General features: G+C 41.3%; 1 protein-coding gene across 1 annotated transcript in view; it reads right to left on the bottom strand.

The window, feature by feature from the left end:
- LOC133648498 (adenylate kinase 9-like) overlaps positions 1 to 15,339 on the bottom strand; it is a 45,606-nt gene that overhangs the window by 22,573 nt on the left and 7,694 nt on the right. Inside the window, exons 12-21 of the mRNA XM_062044660.1 lie at positions 14,952 to 15,268; positions 14,349 to 14,369; positions 14,142 to 14,260; positions 13,781 to 13,922; positions 12,606 to 12,767; positions 9,795 to 9,937; positions 9,236 to 9,451; positions 6,497 to 6,742; positions 3,599 to 3,729; positions 1,790 to 2,009 (exon numbers count right to left, since the gene is read on the bottom strand). Coding sequence (XP_061900644.1) covers positions 1,790 to 2,009; positions 3,599 to 3,729; positions 6,497 to 6,742; positions 9,236 to 9,451; positions 9,795 to 9,937; positions 12,606 to 12,767; positions 13,781 to 13,922; positions 14,142 to 14,260; positions 14,349 to 14,369; positions 14,952 to 15,268 — 1,717 coding nt within the window. The remainder of the gene's footprint in view (positions 1 to 1,789; positions 2,010 to 3,598; positions 3,730 to 6,496; positions 6,743 to 9,235; positions 9,452 to 9,794; positions 9,938 to 12,605; positions 12,768 to 13,780; positions 13,923 to 14,141; positions 14,261 to 14,348; positions 14,370 to 14,951; positions 15,269 to 15,339) is intronic.

The following is a 15,339-nucleotide window of genomic DNA, read 5'->3' as shown; positions in this document are numbered from 1 at the left end:
AAATGTAGACACTTTTTCTTATACTTTCTGATCTCTCTCTCTATGTCCACTACTTGCTGTACATGTCCTACCAAGTCAGTCCTACACTGTTCCAATGTCCATTTCTCTGATGATGCAATTGTTGATGCTGATTGTTGATGACTGAAGTGTTGATACCAACTAAACCCAACCCCCCCCCCCCCTCCATATCCCACACCCCGGATTGTAAATAATGTAAATAATTCAATGTATATACTCTGATGATTATCTTGTGTGATGACTGTATTATGATGATAGCATATATTTGATAGTATATATCTGTATCATGAATCAATTTAAGTGGACCCCGACTTAAACAAGTTGAAAAACTTATTGGGGTGTTACCATTTAGTGGTCAATTGTACGGAATATGTACTGTACTGTGCAATCTACTAATAAAAGTTTCAATCAATCAATCAATCAACAACATAGCTGTAAACCTGGCTTCACCTAGGAAGGCACATGTGACATACACAAAGCCTAACCAGGCAGATTTGAGTTGTTGTTTTGGGCAATAGACGGGATCTTTGATCCAAGACACAACTTACATTTAACTAAAATGTTATTTTCTTTGTGCTCGACAAAAGAAAAGAAGTGAGAATATCTCATATTTGCCAACCCTCCCGAATTTCAGTGCCTCTCCCCGGGACAACCATTTTCCCGAATTTCTCTTGATTTCCAGCCGGACTTAAGGCACGCCCCCTCCAGGTCCGTGCAGACCTGAGTGAGGACAGCCTGTCGTCATGTCCGCTTGGCCAACCAAAAAGTAACCACAGAACACTATACACGTATACCGTATAGTCGTATAGTGTTCTGTGGTTACTTTTTGGTTGGCCAACGGTTTACGTTGTATTGCGCATCCCCCTCCCCTCCCCTTCCCACACCCAGACACACACAGGGAGCAGAGGAAGATTCAGAAGCATGTCACTCCAGCGCTGTAATAAAACACACTCAGATCTTCTGTTTCTAGCCGATACTACATAAAAAATAGCGTAAAATAACGCAGTAACGCATCATGTAGTAACGGTAACTGAGTTACTGAATATAAAAAAAACGCGTTAGATTACTAGTTACCGCCGAAACTAACGGCGTTACAGTAACGCGTTACTTTGTAACGCGTTACTTTGTAACGCGTTAGTCCCAACACTGTTGATAATAACGAGTGGGGCCCAGGGAGCTTCTTCTGTTCAAAGTAAAATTAACATGCATTTTGGGGTTGTGATAATGACTAGTTTGCTGTAAACTGACTATCGATGGAATGTTATTTAGTCTTTAGTACTCACTGTTTTTATTAGTGCCCATTTTCAGTTTTACAAAGTAAAGGGTATTTCTTGACTTACATCCTGCCAGTCCCGACAACATGTTCCTTTAAGGATGCAATGATGGAAGATTTTCATGTTTAGCTAGCTGTATAGCAGAAAATCACATTGCCTGTAACAACTTTTTGTGAGGACAGAAATGGTAAATGGGTTTTACTTGTATAGCGCTTTTCTACCTTCAAGGTACTCAAAGCGCTTTGACACTATTTCCACATTCACCCATTCATACACACATTCCCACTCTGATGGCGGGAGCTGCCATGCAAGGCCCTAACCACGACCCATCAGGAGCAAGGGTGAAGTGTCTTTCTCAAGGACACAACGGACATGACGAGGTTGGTAGAAGGTGGGGATCGAACCAGCAACCGTCAGGTTGCTGGCACGGCCACTCTCCCAACCGCGCCACGCCGTCCCCTTAAATATATTTTCTGGCATTGTTGTTGCTGACTTACTCGAGTCTTGCGGTTCATTTCACGTAGGACGTCGAGCAAAGCTTCTCGCCGATCGCAGTGCTCCTTCCACCTCTGCCAAAATTTTGGCAGCAGACGCGTCTGAATGTCAGACACCTCCGCCGTCAAGGTGACCACAACATCGGGGAAAAGCTGATACTGCAACACGTGGTGCACTTCCTCAGTGTTAAGAGGGAAACCCTCGAGAATAAAACCTGTAGACCTGTAAAAAAACACAACTTGATTATTGCCAACACCCTAAACTATAACTTAAAGCAGGGGTCTCCAACCTTTTTTCTTGTGAGAGCTACTTTTAGAAAATGAAAATGGCCGAGAGCTACATCTTTTGGAAACATTTATTTTCATAGCCATGGCTGCTCCAGGCTAAATTGGGGTCCTAAGCAGAATTTTATTTAGAGGCCTCCTTTTCCCCGTTACAATTTTTTTCTACATTTAGAACTCTTCCTTGTAGTCTACATAACATGTAATGGTGGTTCTTTGGTTAAAATTCGCATAAATTATAAAATTTTTTTACAGACTGTTTTCAAGCTGCTTTCCGTCTGTCTCTTCAGGGTGCGTCGTTTTGTGGAGGGTCTTAATTAAGTGGCTCCACTGTACAGCATCATGTTTTAGTTTTTAGCCCTTCCATAGCGAATCTACTGACAGAAATATGGTAGAACTATGCACGGTGGCAGAGGGGTTAGTGCATCTGCCTCACAATACGAAGGTCCTGAGTAGTTGTGAGTTCAATCCCGGCCTCGGGATCTTTCTGTGTGGAGTTTGCATGTCCTCCCCGTGACTGCGTGGGTTCCCCCCGGGTACTCCGGCTTCCTCCCACCTCCAAAGACATGCACCTGGGGATAGGTTGATTGGCAACACTAAATTGGCCCTAGTGTGTGAATGTGAGTGTGAATGTTGTCTGTCTATCTGTGTTGGCCCTGCGATGAGGTGGCGACTTGTCCAGGGTGTACCCCGCCTTCCGCCCGATTGTAGCTGAGATAGGCTCCAGCGCCCCCCGCGACCCCGAAGGGAATAAGCGGTAGAAAATGGATGGATGGATATATGCTACACATTTTCGGGACTTATGCAGATCCTAAATACACAAAAACAGGTACCAACAGGTAAGAAAAGTTGGCTTTGCATAATAAGTCCCCAATAATGTGAAACGATTTTTATACTTTCTTTTAAAATCAAACTTGATTTTAATTTGACTAGTGTTTTGTACAAAAAAAAAGTTTAATAACATTAAAACACACTTTTATAAACCTTCCAAAATCAACTTTAATCAGGATTTTAATCCAGTATCTCTGCCTTACAAGACAAGCACTGTGCGCCATAGGAGCCAGTGTAACTGTCAGGGGGGTAATTTTACCACTATATTCTTGTCAGCGACGGAGCAGGAAGCAGCCAAGAAATTGTTTTCAGTAAAATTCAATATGAAGTGCCCTGTCATTTATAAATCGAGATTTTACATGCAATTTGTACGCAAAACAGTGCCCCCCACAAATGAACGACTTTTTGAACGGATATACATTAAGTGAACCTTGACAACCAATTCCCAATTACTTTCTTCTACAGTACCGTTGTCCGAATTAATATTTAATTGTTTATATAAAAGAGCCGTTCAAAATATTTGATTGTTCGGCCAACTTATAGCAGCTGTGTTAGATGGCTGAGCATAATAAAAGCCTCTGGAAAGGGTATGTGAACACTACCACAATGTCTACCATTCGGAAAGGCAAGGGGAGCTACCAGCGAGCATGGGTTGGAGACCCCTGACTTAGAGAATTTGTGTGTTTTCTATGTAGTTACATGAAAGGCTCCGTTTTCCAATATGGATTAAGGACCTTTTCTAGTACATGTTGACTCAATGGAATGCCATCCACCAAATAGGCTTTGATACTGATTTCCTCCTCAGCCAGTTCCCCATCCTGCAAAAACGACTAAAACAAGGAGGCAATCAGTTTATATTAGGACTGTCAACATTAACGCGGTAATGCATGTGATCGATAAGAAAAAATTTTTGCGTAAATAAAAAATTAATGAAGATTAATCACACTTTTTGTTTTGACTGCATCTTAACCCGTTACATTAACCATTGTTACACGGTCAGTGATCAGGCCAAATGCCAGTGCGAAGATTAGGAATGAGAGTCAGAGCGGTGTGCTCTGCGGCCAATTCCGCTTCAAAACCCAGTCCGACGTAACTTTAGATACAACTAAGGTAAACTATTGGATTTTGCATCAACAAACTTGCTTATCATCAGCGCACATCAAATAAAAAAGATTAAAGATTAAGATTAAAGTACCAATGATTGTCACACACACTAGATGTGGTGAAATTTGTCCTCTGCATTTGACCCATCCCCTTGGGGAGCAGTGGGCAGCAGCGGCGCTGCGCCCGGGAATCATTTTGGTGATTTAACCCCCAACTCCAACCCTTGATGCTGAGTGCCAAGCAGGGAGGTATTGGGTCCCATTTTTATAGTACCATCTTAAAACAAAACATGTACTTGAGGATGCTACAATGACAACAACAAGCAGAGGACAACCAACAACGTTTGCTTTTTTTTCCTTTATCACTGACTATTACTCACTGCAGACTTTATGAGAGCCAACAAACATGATAAAACATCACTTACTGTACAAGGTCTGCTGGTATTACAATGCCGACCGCTAGGATGTTCATATTTTCCCATTTAGATGAAAATGTCTCATAATCCTCGCAAAAAAAAGAGGTGGGGTGGGGGAAGGATGGGGGGGCGGGGGGTGTGTGATGCTTTTTGTGGTGTTCTCGCCAGTTTCAGGTCTGAAACGGCTGTCAGAGTGTCACAATTTGTCGGATTATATTCTCAGCCATGTACTTTTCAGGTGAGAGGCATGATTTATGATCTAAAATAAACTTACAGGGAGCAAGGAAGCGAGGAAGCAGCAGACCACTTGATGATGTAATGAAAACATAGGCACACAAACTTGTGATGATGGCGCCACTATAAATAGTTTGTCTGCGTTAGTGCTTATAATAACAATATCACTAATACTTGGTTAATATTCAAGTCACGAAATGTAAATTGAGTATTGTTGGCGCTTATTGAATGGTTATTTATCGGATTGTATGGACGGAAAAAGGTAGCTCCCATTGGTTCTGCAGTAAGCACACTTTTATTTACTTTTATTTAATATTTAGAAAGCATTAAAAAAAATCCCTGCCGTCATGTCTTTCATAATGATTGTGAACGATAGGCAGTTCCTCTTCCAAACCACAGGTTTATTACTAAAAGTGTAGTTTTTTGTTTTGTTTTTTTTCTTTTTATTTTTAGTTCTGGTTTGTGTAAATACATATTTGATATGGTTGTACCAATATAGTCCGTACCCTAAGTACTCTCCATGAGGATACACACTCAATCCAGTACAGCAGGTGGGGGTATGCAACTATAACGACCTGCCATACAATGAAGAAGAGGAAGAAAACCGTGCCTTATTTTAAATGTGTGGGCATTTTCCTGTGTTTGATGATTTCTTTCCGGTCTAGCGCTCTTTTTTTTTTTTTTTTTTCCTGTTTTATTTTTTCCTCCTGAAGCAACTTGACTCCTGCCTCATAGTGCTGTTAGGTCCAAATGAGTTGAGTTAACAATCATCAGCCTATTTAAGACAGCTTTGTGTTTTAAATAGCGCTCGAAAATTGATGACGGCTGTGGCACGCTGTTCTTTCTTTTCACGCCTCAATATAAGTATAGTCTTGTTTTGAGTTTCTGTATAGTCTTTTTGTGCGCTACTAACTGCACTAGTGTCCTTTTTTTACGTGCACATCCCTGCACGAGAGTGTTTGTTTAGTATTTGACTACTGGTGTTATTAAATATTATTTTACCTGAGAACAACCAGGAAATATCTGGTGGCTCCGTCCCAAACATTTCTGTAGGTGAGCTGCCACAGCATGTAAGTATATTGCAACAGATAACTTAATACATTTAACTGAAATAAAATGAAACAAGAACTGCTAAAAATGCCAGCAAGACAATTACATAATCATGTAAATTAGGCCTGTTGAGATGAGTGCCGAGCTCATCCACTCTGTCACAGTCATGCATATCACCACAGGTGATCCGTCATACAAACTACCTTGGAGTGGCACAATTATAACACGGATAAACGAACTGTACTGCACAAACAAGGGCAGCAAGTTGCAACTACTGGCTGATGCTGAATTTATTTTGCTTACTGGAGACCATTGCACCTCAGGAAATAATCACAACTAGCTTTGTACAAAAAAGAGATCAGCACTGTCATCTGAAAATGTAAAATAAGCTTGTTTGTTTAAGCACCTGGTTAAAGGAAGAGTAAGTGCAGATGTAAATGGAGCACTATGTTAACTTGTTTATGGGTGTGTTCATTATATTCTCTTAGTGTACATCCTTACCTTGTTTACGATTATATTGCAAAGACTTTCAAAATGTGCACTTAATTTTTTACTATACAGTCACCAAGTTTTGTCACCAGTTCAGTAAAACATTAAAAAAAAACCGTTCCTGTACGACATTCTGAGAATAAAATTAGACGTGACCAAATACTGGGGTCTTTTCTTAAGCAAATATTACCTATGCAAGCAGGTGTGAAGCACTTGTGATTAATCATCATTAAAATTCAAGAGTGTGATTACTTTGTTTAAAAAAAAATCATCTGACAGTCCTGTATGATAAAAAGCAAACTAACCTCGTTGGTGGTCTCAACATCCTCCTCCCCAAGAGCTTCTTTGATGGTAGCCTTCAAGGCATCGAGGTGCTCCTCTGTCGACTCGTCTGCGTTAACAGCCCGCTCCTTCGTCTTTGCCACAAGGAGCATTTGAAGCTGCTCCCTGAACTGGACATGAAAGAGGCCCAGTTTTTTGGCAAGCCACTCACCTTGAGTGGTCTTGCCCGACCCTCTGCAACCGAGCAAAAAGATCCGTAGGGCAGGGGGCTAAAAGGAAATAGAGAAAAGTTTCAGATATAAAGTGGTACCTCAGTCTAAGAATACCCCGACTTAAGAGTGTTTTGCTATAAGAGCTGTCCCTCAGCTAATTGTTACACTTGAAGTTCCATGCAGAAATTTCAGTTACAAGTATCCCACCATTAGTTAGCATAGCAAATGCCACAGTGAACCCCGTAAGATCCGCCGGAAACATTTGGGGCCTCATGTATGCAAAAGTGGCGCACAACGCCCTATTTAATTTAGGTTTTTGTTTGTACTATGCAGCTTTATCATGGAGGCACCCCATTTACTGCACATTTATCTTATCATGCTTGGGGTACCGAATTCCGTACTTTTTTGGCACTGACCGAAATCCATCCAGTCCTACCGGGCCCCGATTCACATAAACATCGATGCCATCTTACAGTACAGCATGATACTTTGCACTTCGGTAGTTGGCGATTACTCCAGCAGCACTGAGAGCGGCCTCAGCCAAACTACCTCTAGGTAATGTTGCAATTATCAATGCCAACAAAGTAATTGACTTAAAAAACGCTGCTACGTAAGTAAAGTAAGGCTCCACTTTTCCAAAAATGTAGGAGCTTGATGCTAATATACATTGGCCTTGCTATTAGCATTAAAAACTTTACATGGCGATTTCCACACTTCTAAATTTGACAATGAAAACTACAACTAAGACCCTGTCTACATTAAGCCGGATAACTCATTCAACAAATAATTATTAGACTAATAATTATTAGGACAGAGTAAAACAACTTGCACTGAGCCTAGTCTATAAAATCCGCTACACCTCCCTGATACCGAAGTACATGTTAAACTACTTCCTTAACGTAAATGACCGCCATAACCACAACACCAGGGGGAGCTCCACTAACCACGTTAAACCCAGATTCCGAACTAACAAAGGTCTTAACTCATTCTCTTTCTATGCCACAACAATGTGGAATGCGCCCCCAACAGGTATAAAAGAAAGGACATCTTTATCCTCCTTCAAAACCGCAATAAAAGTTCACCTCCAGGCAGCTACAACCCTAAACTAACACCCTCCCCGGATTGCTACTAATCAAATGTAAACAATCAAATGCAGATACTTTTTCTTATGCCTTCTGATCTCTCTCTCTCTCTCTCTCTCTCTCTCTCTCTCTCTCTCTCTCTCTCTCTCTCTCTCTCTCTCTCTCTCTCTCTCTCTCTCCACTACTTGCTGTCCATATCCTACCCCTCACCCCCTCCACACCCCTGATTGTAAATAATGTAAATAATTCTATGTGATTATCTTGTGTGATGACTGTATTATGATGATAGTATATATCTGATAGTATATATCTACACTACTTACAGTATTAACTGTTGTATTAACTATTTGAGGGAAGAAATATAATGGTAACGGACGACAGTAGTGAGAAAAATAATTGACGTTGATTTGAGACAGAAGTGTTTTGAGTTAAGAGTGCCGTCACAGAACCAATTAAATGTGTAAGTTGAGTTACAGTGGAACCTCAATTCACAATTGCCTTCATTTCGATCCTTTTCTGTTTACAAATGTTTACATCGCGCCAAATATGTCTCTGTGTGCGGTCATTTTTCGGAGGCTATGTCTTGTTTACATCTTGTACACACAGGCACGGCCATTTCGAAGAAGTTGGATGGCTAGCTGCACTTTTGACGAGTTTATTTCCACTATTGTCGTACCTTGCGCCGGTTAGAGCTGTGTCAGCCTGTCTTAGAGATCACTTTGTATTATCAGAAACACTTGAAATGTGTCCAAACTCTCACAGTCTTGCTGTACAGTACTAGCATTTCAGTCACATTTACGACTAGAAATAGGGTGTGTGAATCCATCCATCCATTTTCTACCGCTTGTCCCTAAAAATAAAATGGAGCACAGGTGCGAATACAAATTTTTACCCATCTGTGTACAAACAGACAAGTGATTGATGTGCAAGTGTCACTACTTTTACTTCGATGTCCCTCCTTCTACTTCCTGGCAGGCTCACACACTCAAAGTCTTCAAACACGGACGAAACAACGTCTAGTTGGAGGAACTGGTCAGTCAAAGACCAAAATAAAAATATCACCTTAAAACCTGACACATGGGATGAGTAAAAAAAATACAATCGCCCCTTAGGAGCCCAGTCTGGAGTGGGAAAAAAACTTGATAGCAAAGCAAATATGCATATTACAACATACAACTCGAGATTTGCAACAGAAGAGATGGAGTGGGGGCTACGGAGGCAGGCTGCTGCTATTCAAGCGCTGCCCAGCTGTCTCATCACCCCTAAGGGATTCAAGGGTCGAAGGCGTGGGACTTTTGTTCGAGGCTAGCACCAATTTTTCATGTTAACATTGATTTATTATTGGGAACTATGCTTCACTTTACATTAATTTCGGTTTGCAAACCTTGTTGAAGAAAAAAAAATTAAGTTTGTGAATCAAGGTTCCACTGTACTTCTGTAATCACTTTTAATCTAATTTTGAATGTACCTTTAACAACTCAGTGCGTGCGACAAACTCCTCTGGATTCAGAATGAAGTCTTCCCTGGCTTCCACGCTGGAGAAATAGTAGACCTTCTCTCGATACCTGGCGGCTATCTCATCTATACTGGGCATCAGCGTATTTTGCCTCTGCAGTACCACTGGACAGAAATGATAGGTTTCACCAAAGGCTCTCTTGGGTGTTACGTCCCCTGAGGATTCCGACTGTTCAAGAAAGCAGGGGGAAAATGGTAACATTAGACTTGGCCATTGAAGAAAAATATAGCTTAATATATTGTATTTCATTAGTTCTGTAAGAAAATTACGAGATTAAAGTCTCCTAGAATTAAATTTTTTTGGATTAGTAATTTAAGACACTTTTTTAGCATAATTGAACTGATAAATTTAGAAAAATGTTCAGCGATGTTACAAAAAATTTGAAACAAATCTGTTTTATACGCATCTTTATAAAATGTCCTGCAATCGAATATTTTAAATTAGTGTAATTCTTCGAACAATAAACAAAGCTACTTATGCCTTCACAATGAAAGGATGCATTTTCACTGACTTCTCCTTCATCCTCCTCCTCATCTGTATCCTTGGAAAAGCTGTCTTCGTCATCATCATCCAGGTTTGCCATGGCTTCGATATCCTCCGTCTCCTCATCCAGGTCCACTGCTGAAAATTCTCTGGGCAAAAACTTGAAAGGTTCTGCAGAACATTGGGTTTTTATGTTTAGGAAGACAGAAATCCTTCGAAAACAATCAGTGTAAAATTGTAAATATTATAATGTAACTCTGGCCCTTGAATGACATAATTTCAGTTCAAACTTGAATTTTTACAGCAGATTTTTAAAAACACTAAAGCCACCGGTCATATAAAAGAACCTTGACTCATGGTTTTCCCTTAGGTGTTTAAAGGGGAACTGCACTTTTTTGAAACACATGACGACGAATGTAAATATTTTTTTATCCATCCATCTTCTTCCGCTTATCCAGAGTCGAGTCGCGGGGGCAGCAGACTAAGCAGGAAAGCCCAGACTTCCCTCTCCCCAGCCACTTCGTCCAGCTCTTCCCGGGGGATCCCGAGGCGTTCCCAGGCCAGTTGGGAGACATAGTCTTCCCAACGTGTCCTGGGTCTTCCCTGTGGCCTCCTACCGGTCGGACGTGCCTGAAACACCTCCCTAGGGAGGCGTTCGGGTGGCATCCTGACCAGATGCCCGAACCACCTCATCTGGCTCCTGTCAATGTGGAGGAGCTGCGGCTTTACTTTGAGCTCCTCCCGGATGGCAGAGCTTCTCACCCTATGCCTAAGGGAGAGCCCCGCCACCCGGCGGAGGAAACTCATTTTGGCCGCTTGTACTCATGATCTTGTCCTTTTGGTCATAACCCAAAGCTCATGACCATAGGTGAGGATGGGAACGTAGATCGACCGGTAAATTGAGAGCTTTGCCTTCTGGCTCAGCTCCTTCACCACAACGGATCGATATAGCGTCCGCATTACTGAGAGCGCCACACCGATCCGCCTGTCGATCTCACGATCCACTCTTCCCTCACTCATGAACAAGACTCCGAGGTACTTGAACTCCTCCACTTGGGGCAGGGTCTCCTCCCCAACCCGGTGATGGTATTTCACCCTTTTCCGGGCGAGAACCATGGACTCGGACTTGGAAGTGCTGATTCTCATCCCAGTCGCTTCACACTCGGCTGGGAACCGATCCAGTGAGACCTGAAGATCCTGGCCAGATGAAGCCATCAGAACCACATCATCTGCAAAAAGCAGAGACCTAATCCTGTAGCCACAAAACCGGATCCCCTCAACCCCCTGACTGCGCCTAGAAATTCTGTCCATTAAAGTTATGAACAGAATCGGTGACAAAGGGCAGCCCTGGCAGAGTCCAACCCTCACTGGAAACGTGTCCGGGCTGTGCCTGGCCGGGCCCCCTGGGGCCTGGCTCCAGAGGGCGGCTCCAGAGGGCGGCTCCAGAGGGCGGCTCCAGAGGGCGGCCCCAGAGGGCGGCCCCGGTGACCTGCGTCTGGGCGAGGGAAAACTGAGTCTCGGTTGTTGTATTTCCATAGAAGTCTTCGAGCTGCTCTTTGTCTGATCCTTCACCTAGGACCTGTTTGTCTTGGGAGACCCTAACAGGGGTCATAGAAGCCCCCGGACAACATAGCTCCTAGGATAATTGGGACACGCAAACTCCTCTATCACGATAAGGTGGCAGCTCAGAGAGGAGTATATTTTTTTTAATGCATTCTAAATATTGAATACATGTAAATAAAAGTCTGCTTACAGTGGAGCCAATGGAAAATCCTCTATTCCGCCCATAAAATCCAATAAATAACCATTCAATAATCGCCAACGATACTCCTTTTACATTTTGTGATTTGAATATTTACCAAGTATTAGTGATGTTGTTATTATCAGCGCTAAAGCAGACAAACTATTTATAGCGGCGAGGTTATCACTACCATGTGTCCCTATGTTTACATCATCGTGTGGTCTACTGCTTCCCAGCGTCCTTGCTCCCTGTAAATTTATTGTAGATCATAAATCATGCATCTCACCTGGACAAAAGAAGTCTGAGTAGGTATTCCGACAAGTTGGTACACTTTGACAGCCATTTAAGACCCGAAAATGGCCAGCATGACACAAAAAGACGCTTGGTCCCCGCCCTCCCCCCACTCAGATTCTTCGTGATAATTATGAGACATTCTTCACCTAAATGGGAGTATATGAACATCCAAGCAGTCAGTATCCTAATGACAGCAGACATTGTACAGTAAGTGATGTTTTATTATGTGTGTTGGCTCTCATGAAATCTGCAGTGAGTAATAATCAGTAATGTAGAAAAAAAACAAAAAACATTGTGATGCATTTTTAATATTAATGCACAGCGTTTGTTTAAAATGAGCAAAATATGTAAATATTAAATGTGCCCGTTACTACATTATATATGCTTACAGCATGTATATAAAGCCTTAATGGAGGGGTTTGGATGTATTTTTAAGGGCATTAAAGGCGGAATTGAACAGCTCCCATAGCGTACTTTTCATCGCATTTATTTAATATTTAGAATGCAAAAAAAACAAAACATCCATCATCACGTCTTTCATAATGATTGTGAACGATAGGCAAAATTCCAAAAAAAGGGCAGTTCCCCTTTAAAAACCGCACAGCACTCTTCTTATATAAAGGATCTTGGACTAGCGTAACAATTTATGTATTTTATACTTTACGACTTTATAACTTTATTTTGGACTATATTTGAGGTAAAAACCTTAAAGTATACAAAGTCTAAATTAAAACAAGGGAGAAGAAAGGAGTTTTTCTAAGAACAATTCAGTAGATTAGCCTTGATTTAAAGGGATTCACTCACTCTCCATGAGCTGGACAATCTCGTCGAGAAGTTCCTCAGGGCTGCGGTTGCCTGCCTCCAATACTGAGTGGCTAATGCTTAGAGACAACTGCATTCCCTCCCATTCTCTTGTAAACAGGACCTTTTCAGCTTTTTGCTGCTCTGTATCCGGAGAAGTCTTTTCTGTGTGGTTATGGTAAACAGCGAACAAGGAGAGTCAAGTTTATTGTTCAGATCATCTCAAGCAAATACATAAAATATGCAAACATTTTAAATGTCTTATCTTCCTTTTTACCTGGTTGTTCAGTGCCATCATTCTTGACTTTTGCAGTATATTGAAAAAACATGGTTGGTCAATTCACAATGAGGTCAAACTAATACAGTGGTATTTTGGTTTTGGTGTGATTACATTTTTTAAAAGACATTTCTCAAAAAATTTGCCCCGGTTTGTGTATACTGTCTTGGTTATCGTACGGCCAATCACACATTTCACGTAACAAACTCGTCCCTCTCCCCGCAAATCATTCCGCACAATCCAGTGCCCAAAAAATTGTCTATCCGTTGGTGACTCAGTCTGTTTTTTTAATCAAGTATAACTGCAAAATAACCCACCATGGGGGCCAAAGGAATTTGTAGAAGAGTTTTGGCATACTGCTGTCGTTGTAGCCGGGTCATGACAGTGTGACCTGTTGTGTGGTTAAGTCACTTGCATGCGTGTGTTTGCATAAAATAAAAATAGAGTCGTGTGAACACACGACTGTGTGTTCACACGACTCTATTATTTTTTTCTGTGCGTTCTTTGATGCCACACGAGTGCCAGCACATTAATATAGAAGGTGCGACAACTTCGCTTATCACTATCTTCAGCAGAAAGTGTCTTCAACTAAACTAAAGTGATGTTAAGTGTTTATTTATTCATTTAATTAGTTATTGTGGATTTTTTTTCTATATGTAAAACTTTAATTATTTTATGAAAATGTGTTTGTGTTAAAATTTTTGGATGTCTACAACGGATTAATTGGATTTCTGTTACTTCTTATGGGAAAAACTGCTTTGGTTTTTGCACAATTTGGTCTTCTTCTGACCTTTTGGAAGATGAAAACCAAGATAATACTGCACCTTTAAGCTTTAACACTTGAGCAGATTGAGCTGATCTGTGTCTCTACATCTTATTGTTTTAACTGAATGAATCTTACCTCCTTCATTGTACATGAGACAGAAGAGGAAATCTGGATGGATCCCGGCTCGTTCTAATGATTCCAACTGGGACACATTTTTAGGAAAATTATCAAGCACCCAGCCCATGCCGAGTTCGGCTTTCGCATTCGCCTCTTCGTTCTGTGACAAAAAATTTTTTTTTTAAACACCTGAGCAACATTCACTAAACACCTCATTAGGTAAGCGAGGGATCAATACAGGCCTTTACAAACAACATTGTTTTGAGTCTCAACATGAAAAGGGGCCGTTTATGAAATAATCATAGAGTAGTTACGGCAAAAGTTAAAGTGCCACAACAAAATGTAAACTACATACATTTTCTTCTCCTTCGAGACTTACTTCTGTTATAATCTTGTTAACAGCTAGAGAATAGATTTCCTTGTCTGTCTCGATCGATTGTTTGGCCTCCTCCAAGGTACTCTGCAAAAGGGCTTTTACCTCAGGATGATCCTCTGTGACTGAGGACAGCCGAAAGAACATTTTGACCGTGTTAGATTACTTATATTTATGAAAGAAGTAACATTACATTTTTGGAATTGTGCTTACCCTCCACAGCTGGCTTGTCATCTGGGGAGGCAAATTATGAGAAAAGCAATTGAATTAATATAATCGAGATTTAATTTTACACAGCATTGAATATCAGTCCTAGATAATATATTTCCCTTGAAAACGCTGTTTAATAATCGTGCTGTAGACATTTACGCATAAAAACCGACTAGTGGCGCCAAGATACTTCACACCAACAGAGTTGGAGCTTTTCTTCCTTCCTTCACACACCATCGGCTTTGAGAGATAGAGCCTCAACACGGAGACAAACCTGGATATCAGGATAATGATCAACGATGAAGAGTCATCAAACAACTATCAACAAGCTAAGAAATATTAAATGTTCTTATTATCAGGTTTGTCTTAAACTCTGTAAATACTGTATTTCTTCAGCCATCAGGACAGTAGTGTTGGTCAATGTGAATTATAAAACATCACTGCCAAGAATTATGTCCCTACTTTGCATTCACTGTACAGCACATAGAACAAATCAAAACATTTACATCAGTTGGATCTGGTGATACACTGATAATTACTTAACCTAAGGTCTTTTTCATTTAGTTGAGTTTAGTTAAACAAAAATTTACAAAAACCTACCGGTACCTGAAGTCTGATCGCTTTGCTCCTTCAAACTAATCTTCTCAATAGCGGCCTGCAATCCATCCTCTTTGATTTTGTCAAGCCTCTCCTGCTCCAGCTGAGACAGCAGAGGCTCTACCAGTGCCTCCACTTCCAGCACTGAAACTTTGTGCCGCTCAGCCATAAGTTTGGCAAGGGCGCTCCTCCCCGATTGCGGGATTCCGATGATGCAAACCCTGCAAGGGGGGCTGGGCATTGGAGGGAGCAGGTAGCGTCTTGGGTTGGTCATGAACTTTTCAAAGGCCTCTTGGGACGAAAGGATGTAAAGTTTGTCCTGGAAGCTGGATAATATTTGATGAGAAAACATTTTTAAACCGTTGCTTGGCTTAAAAGCCAAAAAAAGCAGCCTCAC

Source organism: Entelurus aequoreus, linkage group LG04 (genome assembly GCF_033978785.1).
Source record: "Entelurus aequoreus isolate RoL-2023_Sb linkage group LG04, RoL_Eaeq_v1.1, whole genome shotgun sequence".
NCBI lineage: Eukaryota > Metazoa > Chordata > Actinopteri > Syngnathiformes > Syngnathidae > Entelurus > Entelurus aequoreus.
Note: the sequence above shows the minus strand (reverse complement) of the source record. Positions and strands in the feature narration are given on the sequence as shown.